General features: G+C 47.4%; 2 protein-coding genes; both read left to right on the top strand.

The window, feature by feature from the left end:
• The first annotated feature begins 2,457 nt into the window (after positions 1 to 2,457).
• Positions 2,458 to 3,876, top strand: CHC_T00001656001 (hypothetical protein). The gene has a single exon (XM_005712460.1). It carries the CDS (start codon positions 2,458 to 2,460, stop codon positions 3,874 to 3,876), a length of 1,419 nt encoding a protein of 472 aa, XP_005712517.1.
• A 4,739-nt stretch (positions 3,877 to 8,615) lies between these two features.
• On the top strand, positions 8,616 to 9,982 carry CHC_T00009401001 (sphingolipid delta-4 desaturase). XM_005712459.1 is given in 2 exon segments: positions 8,616 to 9,689; positions 9,690 to 9,982. The coding sequence occupies 1 exon segment, from the start codon at positions 8,616 to 8,618 to the stop codon at positions 9,687 to 9,689; it is 1,074 nt and encodes a 357-aa protein (XP_005712516.1). The 3' UTR covers positions 9,690 to 9,982.
• Positions 9,983 to 12,754: the final 2,772 nt, after the last annotated feature.

Raw genomic sequence — 12,754 nt, 5'->3', positions numbered from 1 at the left:
TGCCCTCTCGTGAATACTGAACCTATTTTAAAATGTCCATTAGAGAGAAGGTAAACTTCGTTCAACCATCCCTCTGTTTCAGCGGTGCGCGTATTTTGCTCACCCCGCCACCTTTGAAAACCACAGGTAGAACTAACTATATGGTAGCTTCTTTGAAGGGATATCATGATTTATTCTACCAAATCCATCATATTGCTTATTGAAAAATAGTACGCTGATACAGGACAAGTTCACCACATCCAGAACACCCATGGCGGTGGTGGAGTGAATCACATGGAGAGGCTATTTCCCTCACCGCTGGCACGAATATGGATACTAGATCTGGTTGGCTGTTTCATTTATTGCATTGAATTCTATGCGCACTCATCTGTCCAGTTCTGGCGACACGTTCGTTTATTTATATGCGGCGCAACTGTTGTTTGGAACATGTAAATAAACATACTCCTATAATCATCCTGTACGGCGATCGGGGAGATCGGGGCCATGTAACATTTACAGTTCACAGTACGATACTGCACGTCTTTTACATCACGATATCTACAGAAATAACAGTATGGTGGTGTCTTGAGGTCTAGTTATGGAAGCCATATACAGTAGGTACCCCTCAATAGTGCATCCTTGTGCCATAAGCTATAGATACGCACTACTGACAGCACGAACTAATGAAGGTATATCCACAGGTCACGGCCCACCGGCCACAAAATGCTCTGATATGAGCGTTTGACGTCGCTCCTTGCGCGCTTGTTGGTGATAGGCTTCAAACAGGGCTCGTTTGGTTCGTCGCAGTGCCTCTGAAGCATGCGGTCGTGGTCGTCATCGGCAACGCAGCGGTGTGCATCTACATCGGAATCGCCCACGTGCACAGGTGTACACGTGGTATGAATGGTGACATCGCTGAAAGGGATGCACTTTTGGCCATGTGCACTATTGTAAGCGAACTATTGAGGGGACCCCCTGTATACTGAATGTTGAGTTGACCGATTTCACTCATGGTTACAGAGCATTCAAGGTCCATTTGTTCATGGAAATGGCGGATATTCTGTCCAGTGGTTTTCAGCATAAAAACATTGATGCATGTGTGCACGTGCCATAACAGCAGCATCGAAAACAATTTGACATGCTACTGTATCAGAGCCATGGGGAAAAAACGGACCTGTTGATAACATACATAGAGCACGAGCAAATTATGTCCAGACCATAGCAGCCAGCCATCAGGAAAACCTGACGGTACATTTTTTTTTTTTTTTTCTGTCCGTCATCCCCATGCTCTCGTTACCGATGGAGTTTTCTTGTCTTACAATATGGAAGGCGCACAAGCTCGACAAGAAATCGAGCGCATATTTTTAATTACAAATTTTTTTCTCCCTCTCCACTGAATAATGAACGAGGCCATACCAGAATGCGTTGCTTATGGAGCGAAGCAAAGCCTATTTCAAAGGGGGTCGGAGATTGCTACCAAATGATATCTGCTTTTTTTGAAACGAAATAGTATGAACTTTTCGGCGCATATCTCCACATGGTCCGTTGTGAAATTACTCATGCATGAAGACTTGACAATCTAGCAAAGGTTTTTGAATGCGTTTTCCACGTGCAGTAAGAAGGAGGATGCTGTCAATCCAAGAGTATTCGCGTGGTTGTCCTCGAAAGAGCTCATTTTCTCCGTACTATCTGTAAACCGGACTTGCAAGGATCATAGATACAGCAGGAAAAGCAGGCGTGGCATACGCGCAGTGCTCATCGTTTTGCACAATGGCATACTGTAGGCTACAGTATGCCATTGTGCAAAACGATACAGTCTGTAGCTGCGGCCTTCATTGCTGTTGGTATGGACACGTGTATGCAGAGGAGGGTCATACGATCGAATTGATGATCATGCCTTGCCGCTATCTCTCAATGGCAGATATCTAAACCAATCAGCTGGTGATGCTTTCTTTCTTTGACATAACGATCACTTCACGGATCGTCGCCCTCATCAACTCGATTCCGAGGACGGCCTCGAGTTTCAACATGTAACCACTTTACAATTCCACTACTGTACTTTTAGACAATGGCGGCACCAGCAATGTACACGACATTAAGCACCCACAGCCATGTGAAACTCTCGCTCACAGTCCTATTTATGTATTCTGCAAGTACTACACATGTTTGGCTGGCCTCTGTCATAACGAGTAGACATATACATATCATACGGTATCAGTTGAAGGGATCTCCTTTTAGCCGAGCCAAAGCCCAATATGGCAAATCATCCATCCCTCTGTCAACGAGAGCACTTACATATAAAAGCACAGAAAGTTTTGCACATCTCATCGGGAGACCTGCAAAGTCGAGAACACAAGTCGGAAAGGGATAACATCATCATTTCCCAACCTTAATATCTTTGGACCAGAAAAGAACTTCAGCAAAAATATCCCAGCTCACACTCTGCCAGTTTCTGGGCAAACAAAAGACGCGCATAACATGGTCTCAGCCTTGATTATCGCACTCGGTTCCCGCGGAGACACTGAACCATGTTTTGCTTTGGCGAAATCATTGATTCATTCCGGTAATTTCCACCGTCTCGACATATGCATTCAAGCAGAATACATGCATTTAGTGCCTTCAGATAACCGCATTCACATCCACCAGTTTTCGTTCAGTACGAAGAACTTCGCAAAGACGTACTACTACGAGTACTTCAAGGATTCATTCCTCAGCTTCTTTACCCGCAATTTCGATGCTTCTCGCCCAAGTCGTCGCTGCCTCGCTTCCATCATAAAGCAATTCTTTGTACCAGAACTCCCTTTTTTGAATGAAATTGCCACCAAAGAAAACCCATCATTATTAATCGCCACAACCCTTGGTGGTCTCATTGCTACTACCCTAGCCCAACAACTCAATATTCCTATGTGGCTGATTAACTTTCAGCCAACTACCCCGACCGCGGCGTACCCGTACTACATGTCTGGCAATAAAACGGCAGCTGTGGCAGGAAAGAATGTTGTTCAAATGTTTTCACACTTTGATGAAACACCAGAGAACAGGCAGAACATTGCAAGTTACGAAATTCAACAAGAAGCACACAAGAACTCTCTTTCCTACATCAACACATATCGCTCGACGTGTTGTCTGCCTTCTATGGATATGTCTGATGTGGATGCTCTATTTAGTGGTCGGCTTGAAAATGTCTACGTCCTCAATGCGTTCAGTCCTCAATTGATCCCAAGAAGCATGGATTGGACAGAACATGTTCATCAAGTTTCCGCCCTTGCAGCTGACTACATTCCCTCAGGATGGTCACCAGAGAAAAAGTGTCCAAAACTGAAAGAGTACCTCTCGACAGCAAAGCGGCCCATCTGCGTTAGCTTCGGGTCTATGAATGTGGCTGAAAAGAAGACAATCGTTACACGGGAACTTTTCAAGGCGCTTCGAGCTACCGGGATTAATCAAGTTGTCCTACTGAAGGGCAGCTGTGATCTTGGGGCGCACAACCTGACAGCAAGCGACTCCGAGCTCAAGCGGTGGGCAGATGATCATGTGTTTTTCTCAGAGGAACCGTCTCAACTAGCGTGGTTGTTGCCGCAGTGCTCTGGTCTAATATGCCATGGGGGGGCCGGTACAACATTTGCTGGATTGCGAGCAGGGATTCCGGTAATTATTGCCCCGCTTTTCTGCGATCAGTTCTTTTGGGGTCACGTTGTTCAGGGCCGACAACTGGGAAGTGTTGCTGAACCAAATTTGAGAGACGCTACAGCCGACGCATACAAAACTGCTTTGAAGAAGGCTCTAAGTGAACAGACAATTCACAGAGTAGAAAAGTATTCGCAAAAGGAGAAAAATGCTTGTGGAAGCGTGGCTGCGGCGGAACTAATTGTTTCTTCCATTCCAAGTACGTCGTAGTATTCAAACATCTATACGACAGTATTGTACAGCGCATATAAAGTAAAACTGAAATCTTGAAAATGCACAACTTTCCGCATATGGACGATTGAACCGCAATCAGTAGTTGTTCCCGCAATCCGTTCATGTCCATTTTAGTTGTCATCGTTATGGCGCCGGAACGACGAGGAAAGAGATGCAAAATCATTTGTAAGGGTTTTAGTCGCTATAACCGCGGAGCGGAGTTCCACTCTTCGACGGATAGGAAGAAAAAGTCTCGAAATCCCCACAAGTGATGACGTGAAAAAATGTGTGGAAGAATCGGTGCAAAACTTGGAAAGAAGAGAGCGGAAGGCAGGAGTCTTGCCGCACCACTGGGGTGTATAGATGTACAGATGCAGGGCAGTCGCAGATCTCTTACTTTCCCGAATGGAATGGAACGATGTTCAGACAAGAGATGAAAAGAGGTTTCCCAAAACTCTTACTCTACTGCGTTTTTCGTCAATGCTTGCGAGAAGGTGGAATAGATCTTGAATAAGTATCGATCCTTTTCGAACTGCCAGCTAAAACCTTCGCATTTTTATCGTATGTCTATGTTCTCCTGTGTGGCAGGGACGATTTAAAGAAATGGTTCTTTTTCACGAGAGAAAGCATATACTGCTTTCATATGCATGCTAAGAGTAAACAGAGTCGAACCCCTCTACATTACTTTTATTAAGCTTTTGACAAAAAATCCAGATGTGAAGCAGTAGCTATATTTAATGGAACATTATTCAATTCAATACGCATTATCTATGCGCAAAGGGAATTGCTTGCACTACAGTACAGGGCAGCGCAAGAAGGGATTTTGGAAATTGAAACAACTCATTTTCTTCAATGTGATGGGGGGTAGCGTCAACAAGAGCTGTGACAGGAAGGTTGGGGCAGATGTAGCACAAGAAGGGATAACTTGTGCAGTAGGTCCATCCAGAAATTGCCAGATTACCACTGTACCACTTTTTTGGCCAATCGTCGCTCAGAAAATCTGGCGGACAGCCGCCACTTCTGACGAAGTGGTGCCTCTCTCGTGGGGGGGATCACTTCGCCAAATCCCCTGAACAAATGTTTTCGCGCGAATATATGTCTACATCCTCGTCCTGGAACTGCAAATTCCCTTACACTTCCTTTCGTCATCGTTCCCTGTCCTACTCTCCTCCAACTCAACCTTGCTCACAACTTCCCGCCCCTCTTCCCCTCTTCAATGCTTACAGCCGATCCGATGAGAAGCCCTGTGTAGAAAAATGACGGTCTGCGTGATCCGACTACTGTAGCTTGAGCTCGATAGATTGATTTTGGGGAGACGGGCAGTGTCGAAGGGAGACGGAGTCTGAGCAAAAGTCGGAGGGCACTGTCACCAAGCGGGGGATTCTTCAAGTTCTCTCTCTCTTCCCCCGATGGTGCTGCCTTTATCAAATGCGGGCTTAAATACATATCTCAAGGCTATGCGTCTTTCGCTTCGACTTGTGCATTTCTCACCAACTTCCGCTTTTTGCAGACTGGCTTCGTAAAAGCCCAGAAGCCACGACGAGCAAAACTACGCCTTGCCCGGCTCCTCGTTGGGCCCTCGAACCACAACCTTACCGTCGCGGTTCGCTCCGCGCTTTTTCCCGCACCACAGTTGCGGATCGTGGACTACACTTGATATACTGTGCGCGAAAACGCTATACGCGCCGTTGACACTGTCTTGCATGATTATCGCCTAAGTTTCGCTTCGGCGAGCGTCGGAGCAATATACTGCGTGTCGCGCCGGCACTGTCGCACTGTGCTGATATCGCAGGTTGTCCCCTGGTTGATATTGTGCCATAATTTTGTCAGCCGTGAGACAACGCTAAATGTCACACCCTGCTCTCAAGAAGGCATCTTTGTGCGGGACAATAGCTGCGTACACGACCTCACTCGCTTTTTATCTCGTCCAGAAAATGCCGCCTGCTCATAATCGTTCCCGCACAAATCGTTAGTATCTGCGGGGTGCCCTACTAAGACCCGTCAACACACGAATGACGACACCGTGGAATCAAATGTTGTCATGCGGCAAAGGCGACGATTTCCAGCCGTCAAAAAACATGGAAACCAGTACCCTTCAATGTACAGTTAACATTTGTGCCGACATGGTGCTGGTGGCCAACAATGATAGGAACCGGGGAGGATGGTGCACAAGTCGATCAGCATTAAGGCGGGCATCTGCTTTCTATCTTTACTTTGCTTCTACTCGCTCGCTTGAAGTACCCGTTTTCGGTCGCCCAACCAGCCTCCCTCATGCCTGAAGGTGGCCGGTTTCTTCCTTCGCTCACGCGCCTTTTCGCTTCTCGCTGATGTCGCGTTTGCTGTAGTCTGACTGCCATTGTCAGCTCATCGACTCCCCCTTCTCGCCCCTTCGCGTTTCCACATCGCCGTGCCTACGTTCGCCCTTGCAAGGGCTCCGGTAGGCCCTATTGCATTGCTTCCGCTGCGTCCTTCCCGTATGCTGTGGTGCTTGCTTTGCTGATGGTCGGCAACTGCCGTCACCTACCATGCTCGAATTCGTCCGATTGTCCCGGATGCCATCGTGCTCATCCGCCGATGAGCACGGTTATGCGTGCGTCCCTCTGCATGTCTGCGGACGTTGAGTTGACCTACGAACGGTCGCAGGGAAGGTTGTAATGAGTCGTGAGATTGAAGATGCAGAGAATGTTGACCTACATGTAATAACAGAAATGCTTGATTAGACTTGAGTCTGTAGTGAAGATACAAAGCATGAGTGATGGCGTCCTGCGAGTGGTCTTTCTGAGCAGTGATGCAAGGAAGTGGCTGCAAAAAAGCCGTAAATCTCATTATCTAACAGTGCCTGGTTCGATATAGTGCTGTTTTCGGCCCACTGACACAGGGTAGCACTATATCGCGACCCCCCCCTGTACTGCACACCGGTGATAAAGTAGTATCACACCCTCGCATGCTTTGGCACTACCCTGCCACGTGGCAGCGTATGCAGCACTGCTGTGAAGAGTGGCACCAGAAAAGCTCGCCGAACAAGAGCGATGGCCAGAGAAACCTCCACTTTTTTGTCCATCGATTTAGAAGCAAAGCAAGAAGCGAAAGACCCAGACACCTTCGTATCGTAGAATGCTTAAAGACTGAACAGGGACTCGTCGTCTTAAGGCTTATCATTAGCGCACTTTGCTAGTGTCGCACTTTTTCGACGTATAGCACGGGGTGCGGTATTTAGAGGGGGGTGCGGTATCTAGAGGGGTGTACTGTAAAAGGAATCCGCGTGTTCTATCTGAGAACTTAGTTTAAGGAGAGTTACTTATCTCCTCCGGCGTTCGGCTAAAGGGAAAGCCTGACAATGGACGAGAATATTGATGTCAAAGACTGCATCATTTGCCTTCCCAAGGTCAGAAAGGAAACCGAAATCTTCTCGATGGCCTCCGCCCTGACCATTTGCAGACATGGAGAATGTGTCGATGTGAAACTTGTAGGAATCTCTTAATCCTCTCGCGCGAAATTATGAATATATGTGTACAGGATACCCTTCACACAGTTTCTACAAAATGCAATGCATGTTATTTACGCAGGATATAATAGTACGCTTCGGTCCGAAAAACCGCGATCTGAAACATTAGAAAACAGGCGGTCAATATCAGATCATTACTTTGACATCCCTCTAGAGCAGACGTGATGTAAGGTCGGAGAAACTGTACGCTGGCGAGCGGGATGATAGGTTGCAGTCATGAACGGCGTAGCTTGTTCTCAACAAGGAGAGAACAATGGACGAGAGAAGACTGAGACCGAAAACATATTAAAACAGTGGGGCCAATGAGGACCATAACAACAAGGATAACCACTTAAATCTCGATAGGCAACGACAAACACAGCGCTACTCTTCCTTTTCCTCGAATTATTCTTCTTCGACGACACGGTGTTCTTAGAGCTTCTTCACCTTGACCTTGATTTTAATGGCTTCGCATTTCTTGGAGCAGCAGCAACAAGAGCCTGAGGTTGCCAGCTCCTTGGCGAGCGCTTTCGCGAGGGCCTTGGAGATGGTACGGGACTTGCAATGAGAAGAGGTCCAATGATTGCATGATGCGCCTTGCACAGCACTCGGATTTGAAGTCATTTCGTCGCGCAGTTGATGAGGGGAGAGGTGGAAGCAAAAGCCTTCGGAAGGATGATGCTAAATCTGCTTGATGCTTGTACAAGCAGTACCAAGGGTTCCGTACATCACCCTTGGATACCATACCTTTACAGTATAAGAACGAGCAGAACAGATGAATAAGGATGCAGGTGACCGCAGCGAGATCCGCTCGCTGGTCTTGGAAAGCGATATAACACGTGTTCGATGTGTACTTTCGCACTTCGGTCGATACATTGAACAGCAATGCACCATGCATGGATTGTTTTTTTTAATTTTCGTCTTTTCCTACCAATCAATCCGCGACTAGTTGTCCACTCAATTCGCCGTAAAAAAAAAACTTTTAAAAACGAATTCCCGATCCAGCCAATCATCCTCATACCTATGTCATCGCTGTTTCATCCCGCCCATATTTCTTCAATATTTCTACAATTTCCTTCCCAAACCCCTCCCACATCAAGTCCACAACGGCGCCCCCCTCTTGTCTCTCATCGCTGGCACCTACGCGTGTACCCCTGCCCCATTCTTTTTTACTTAACGGCCTCATCCCTCTCAACCCGCGCCACAGGCCTTTCACCCCCCCTCCCCAGCGCTCCACCCCCTAAACGAAACCATGGGTAAAGGCGCCGAACGATCCACCCCGGAAGCTTCCGCTCGCAGCAACCTCCTCTCCACCGAAGCCGCCGAAGCCGTCGTGGCCCGTGCAAAGAACCGCAAGCACCCGCACGGGCAGCGCCGCGCAGAGATCCTCGCAGCTCATCCCGATGTCTCATCCCTCTTCGGCATCCATCCGCCCACAGCGCTTTGGTCCCTTGCCCTCGTCTTCTTCCAGGTAACCCTCGCTGTGGCAGCTACTTCTTTTCTCCCTACGTGGGCCGCTTTGGTAGTCAGCTACACAGTGGGCGCCATAGTCGACCATGCTCTATGGGTCCTCATTCATGATGCTACCCACAACCTCGTCTTCCGCAATGTCTGGTCCAACCGTGTTGTCCTTCTCTTGTGCAATATCCCCCATGTTTTCCCCTCGGCCATGATGTTCCGCTACTATCACATCCTGCATCATATCGAACTCAACCGAGCGTACAAAGACCCAGATGTTCCCTTTGAGTGGGAGGCCCGTCTAATCGGAAATTCCCCTTTCCGTAAGTCTATCTGGCTGGCGTTTTTCTTCATTGTTCAAGCTCTCCGCACCATCTTCTACACATACCGAATTCCTAAGGGCATCGAAGTCATGTGGATGGCGCTCAATTGGGCCACAAACATTGCTTCCCTCGCCCCTATTGTCCTGTACTTCGGATGGAAGCCTATCTTCTTTCTAGCATTTGCTAGCATCTCCTCCATCGGACTTCACCCACTCGGAGCGCGTTGGATCCAGGAGCATTATCCGACTCAGCCCTTCCAAGCCACCTACTCGTATTATGGTATTGCAAACCGCTTCGCATTTGCCATTGGCTATCATGTCGAGCACCACGATTTTCCATCCGTCCCATGGAATAAATTGCCCGCTCTCAAGGCCATGGCGCCGGAGTACTATGATACCCTATTCGCTTATACGAGCTACTCCGAGCTCTTGAAAGATTTCATCTTCGAGCGCAAGTGGAGTTTGTCAAATCGCTTTGAAGTGGAGCGCGAAATGAATGAGAAGGCATCACCAGGTGCTGACGCTTTTACAAAGAAGGAGCGGTAGGCTGCGCTCTTTGACTCTGTCAACTTATTCGTTTGCGCTCTCTCGGCCCTGACTACCGTCAATGGTATTTATACCACGCGACTTGAAAGATGTATTTTTTCGAATCTCGCCAGGGCATTGTACTCACAAACGGATCAACTACAACGCTTTGTAGCACCTCTCAAACGACTGCGACACAAACACCTTGTTCGTTGTTGTCAGGTATATTCTTGGTTGTTTCGAAATTGACCACCGATTGTGTGCCCATTCTATTCTGTACTCTACGTTGAACGATAAACTAATATACAACCGAACTCCTATTCTGAACCAGAAGTGTCTTGCCGGCTCTCACCCAGGTGGATTGTGGCCGGCCGTGGCGCGATTTTCTCACAGGTACGATCGTACGTAGCCTTCGGCCTCGAGGCAGGGGTTGGAGATGACGAAGGAATGGCTTGGCTTTATCTGTCCTTCAGAATAGACCGCTTACATGTTTGTAAGTCTTCACTGAGTCTCGCTCGCATATTAGCTGGAGCACGTAATTTGCATCCTGGGCTCCTCTGCATCCACGAAGTCTCACGTCTCACCCAAGATATACTCATGAGTCCCAAAAACCTATCTCTATTGAATCATCGTGTTCCACAGCATCCTTTTTCAAGACGACAACATTGCACTATATTTAGAAAGCCGGGGCTGAGCTGGAGATATTAGTAGCACGTGCGCAAACGTATATGGTCACCGAATCCGGATGAAGGCAAAAGTGTTGACATAATGTTCATGCAAATGCCGGCCATCATGGTAACGAGATGTCCGCCTGCGCTTGACCTGGAAAGAACGGAGCTGGACACGATCCCTTCTGTACAATATGGCTCATCGGTTCTTGATGCGTGGTGGGCGAAGCGGCATCTCGCCATGTCCTGGCAGGACAAGAAAGAAATTCTTGAGGAGCTCCTGTCGACAAATTAATGTGCATCTGCTTTGTAAGTCATGCAGATGACAGAGAGGGCGTTTGATGAGACTGGCATTGATTAAATAGGGGCTATGTTGTTTTTCCTGTTGAATTTCGTCGCCATCCTAAGAGGGAAACAGCATGATGGGTTTCCCGCTTGCCATGTGCAGAGCCTATTCTGCGTTGATTTCGGCTGTAAGATCCAATGTTTGCATGTTTCCTCAAAACCGGTACACGTGTAGGTGCTTGCTGTAGACTTGTCATTTATGACGGGTCTGTTTACCTCTACGCCGTAGAGGTAAGCAGACCCGTCATAAATGCCGTAGAGTCTACGGCACAAAGTCTGTAAACTTTACATAAGAACTCACTCCACAGAGCAGACAACTGCCCTGCTTGCCACTGCTTGCAATTCTGTAGGACCAAATGTGGACAGGTATTATTGGGAGCGTGTCGCCAATCCATTATCGCGCTGCTAAGCTAAGCGGCTGTAGATCAGAACCCTGCGACAATGCGTAGTACTGTACAGTGTGTACTGCACGTTGGTTTGGCGCTCTTTGAACTGCAGGAAAACTTTCCGAAGCGCATACTGGTACTGCGATCAACCAGGATACCGCGAAACGGGGAAAGGCAACACTTTGTTTGGATCTTCTGTGTCTATCGGACCGTTAGTCGTCACATGAGGAAAAAATTTATTTTATTTTTTCTAGACAACCCAACGCACGATTTCACCTCGTTTTTTTAAAAAAACCAGAAGGCCATCACCGCAGGTAAAGCATTTGCTTGTCAATTCTAGCGAAACCCAACTTGTGGATGCATATAAAGGTGTTCAAAAGGAAAAGCCGGCTTACAGAAAGTATTTTTCTTTAAGCTAACTTTATACTAGTAGCATCGAAACATTGCGTTGAGGGCTCTATCCCCGTGCCACCTGCGTGCAAGAATTCCGTCACGCTGGAATTTCGGTGAAAATTAAGTGAATTCGGTGAATCACCGTCTGTGCGTGAAACTCACCGGCCACCTCACCGGCCTCACTCAAATCTTCACCAACTTCACCCAAACAGTCCGTCCGCTTTGAAAAATTCGGAATTTGTAGTTTTCAGAGTGGGTATGATCCCACATATCACAAAATTTACGCAACAAAAACCCCCGTCGCCCTCTAAATATCCATCTTTTTCAGTCCCATGTACCGCTCTAACTTTGTCAGACTCTCTCTCTCATCCTCAGTCTGCGTCTACCCGCCCACATTCGTCTCTCCTCCCTTTACCCTGTTACAAAACTATGTGCCAAATTTAAGACCTGAAATCCATCAGAGCGACTTTCGGCAATGGCTTGCCAATTAAGGCCTGTTACAGCCGACCCTTTTCCGGTATCTGAAATTCATTCTTGCCACGCTTGTGGGCAGAATTCGAAGAAAAGACCTACCGAGACTGTTATCCTAACCGACAAACAGCTCCAGAAGCGAGCGAATGTAGTTACATCGCCACACCAAAACAACCCATTTCTTGAATTGTCGCAGAAGAGCATTCTGTTGTGTTCTGTAACAGTTGAAGGACAAGCACAGTATGTATGTCTTTGTAGTTTTACTTTTTATAAACATACTGCGCGTGTCTTTCCTGAATGGACTGGCTCCTCCATTCTTTAAAAGGATGCCATAGAACTACAACATAATTTCTATGCCATACCTAAAAGAATTGTCAAAGGAGGAGTACAGTATCCACTAGTACTAAAGAGGATGGTCGGGGAGATTGAAGGCAAGGACATAAGCGATGGTATGGAGATTACTTGTAGAGTGAAAGGATAGTTTATTATAGTCTAGCAGGTACTGTATTGTTCTAAGTTTCAGCTACGATTTCTATAAAAGGCGCGGCGTTCGGACGGGGAAAGCAAAAGGGGTCAGGCACAACCACTCACTAACCCTGAGAGCCACCCAACCTGCAACCCCAAGTGTGTCCAACTTAAGAACCGCTTTGCAAAACCATTCAACACAAGTAAGTCACTCTGTTCATTTTAATAACCCTGCGCACCGCTAAAAGTGGTAGCATCGCCAAATCGATCTAACCCTATTTTTTACCAAAAATTTTCCAGTTTGCGAAATCAACACCAACAGCGCAGATTCCACACGTGGCACAGGCAGCACCAATAG

Source organism: Chondrus crispus, genomic scaffold, assembly GCF_000350225.1.
Source record: "Chondrus crispus Stackhouse genomic scaffold, scaffold_107, whole genome shotgun sequence".
NCBI lineage: Eukaryota > Rhodophyta > Florideophyceae > Gigartinales > Gigartinaceae > Chondrus > Chondrus crispus.
Note: the sequence above shows the minus strand (reverse complement) of the source record. Positions and strands in the feature narration are given on the sequence as shown.

Bases quoted from the DNA above. Each gene is read 5' to 3' on its own strand.
- CHC_T00001656001 (XM_005712460.1), top strand. From the start codon at position 2,458: ATGGTCTCAGCCTTGATTATCGCACTCGGTTCCCGCGGAGACACTGAA.
- CHC_T00009401001 (XM_005712459.1), top strand. From the start codon at position 8,616: ATGGGTAAAGGCGCCGAACGATCCACCCCGGAAGCTTCCGCTCGCAGC.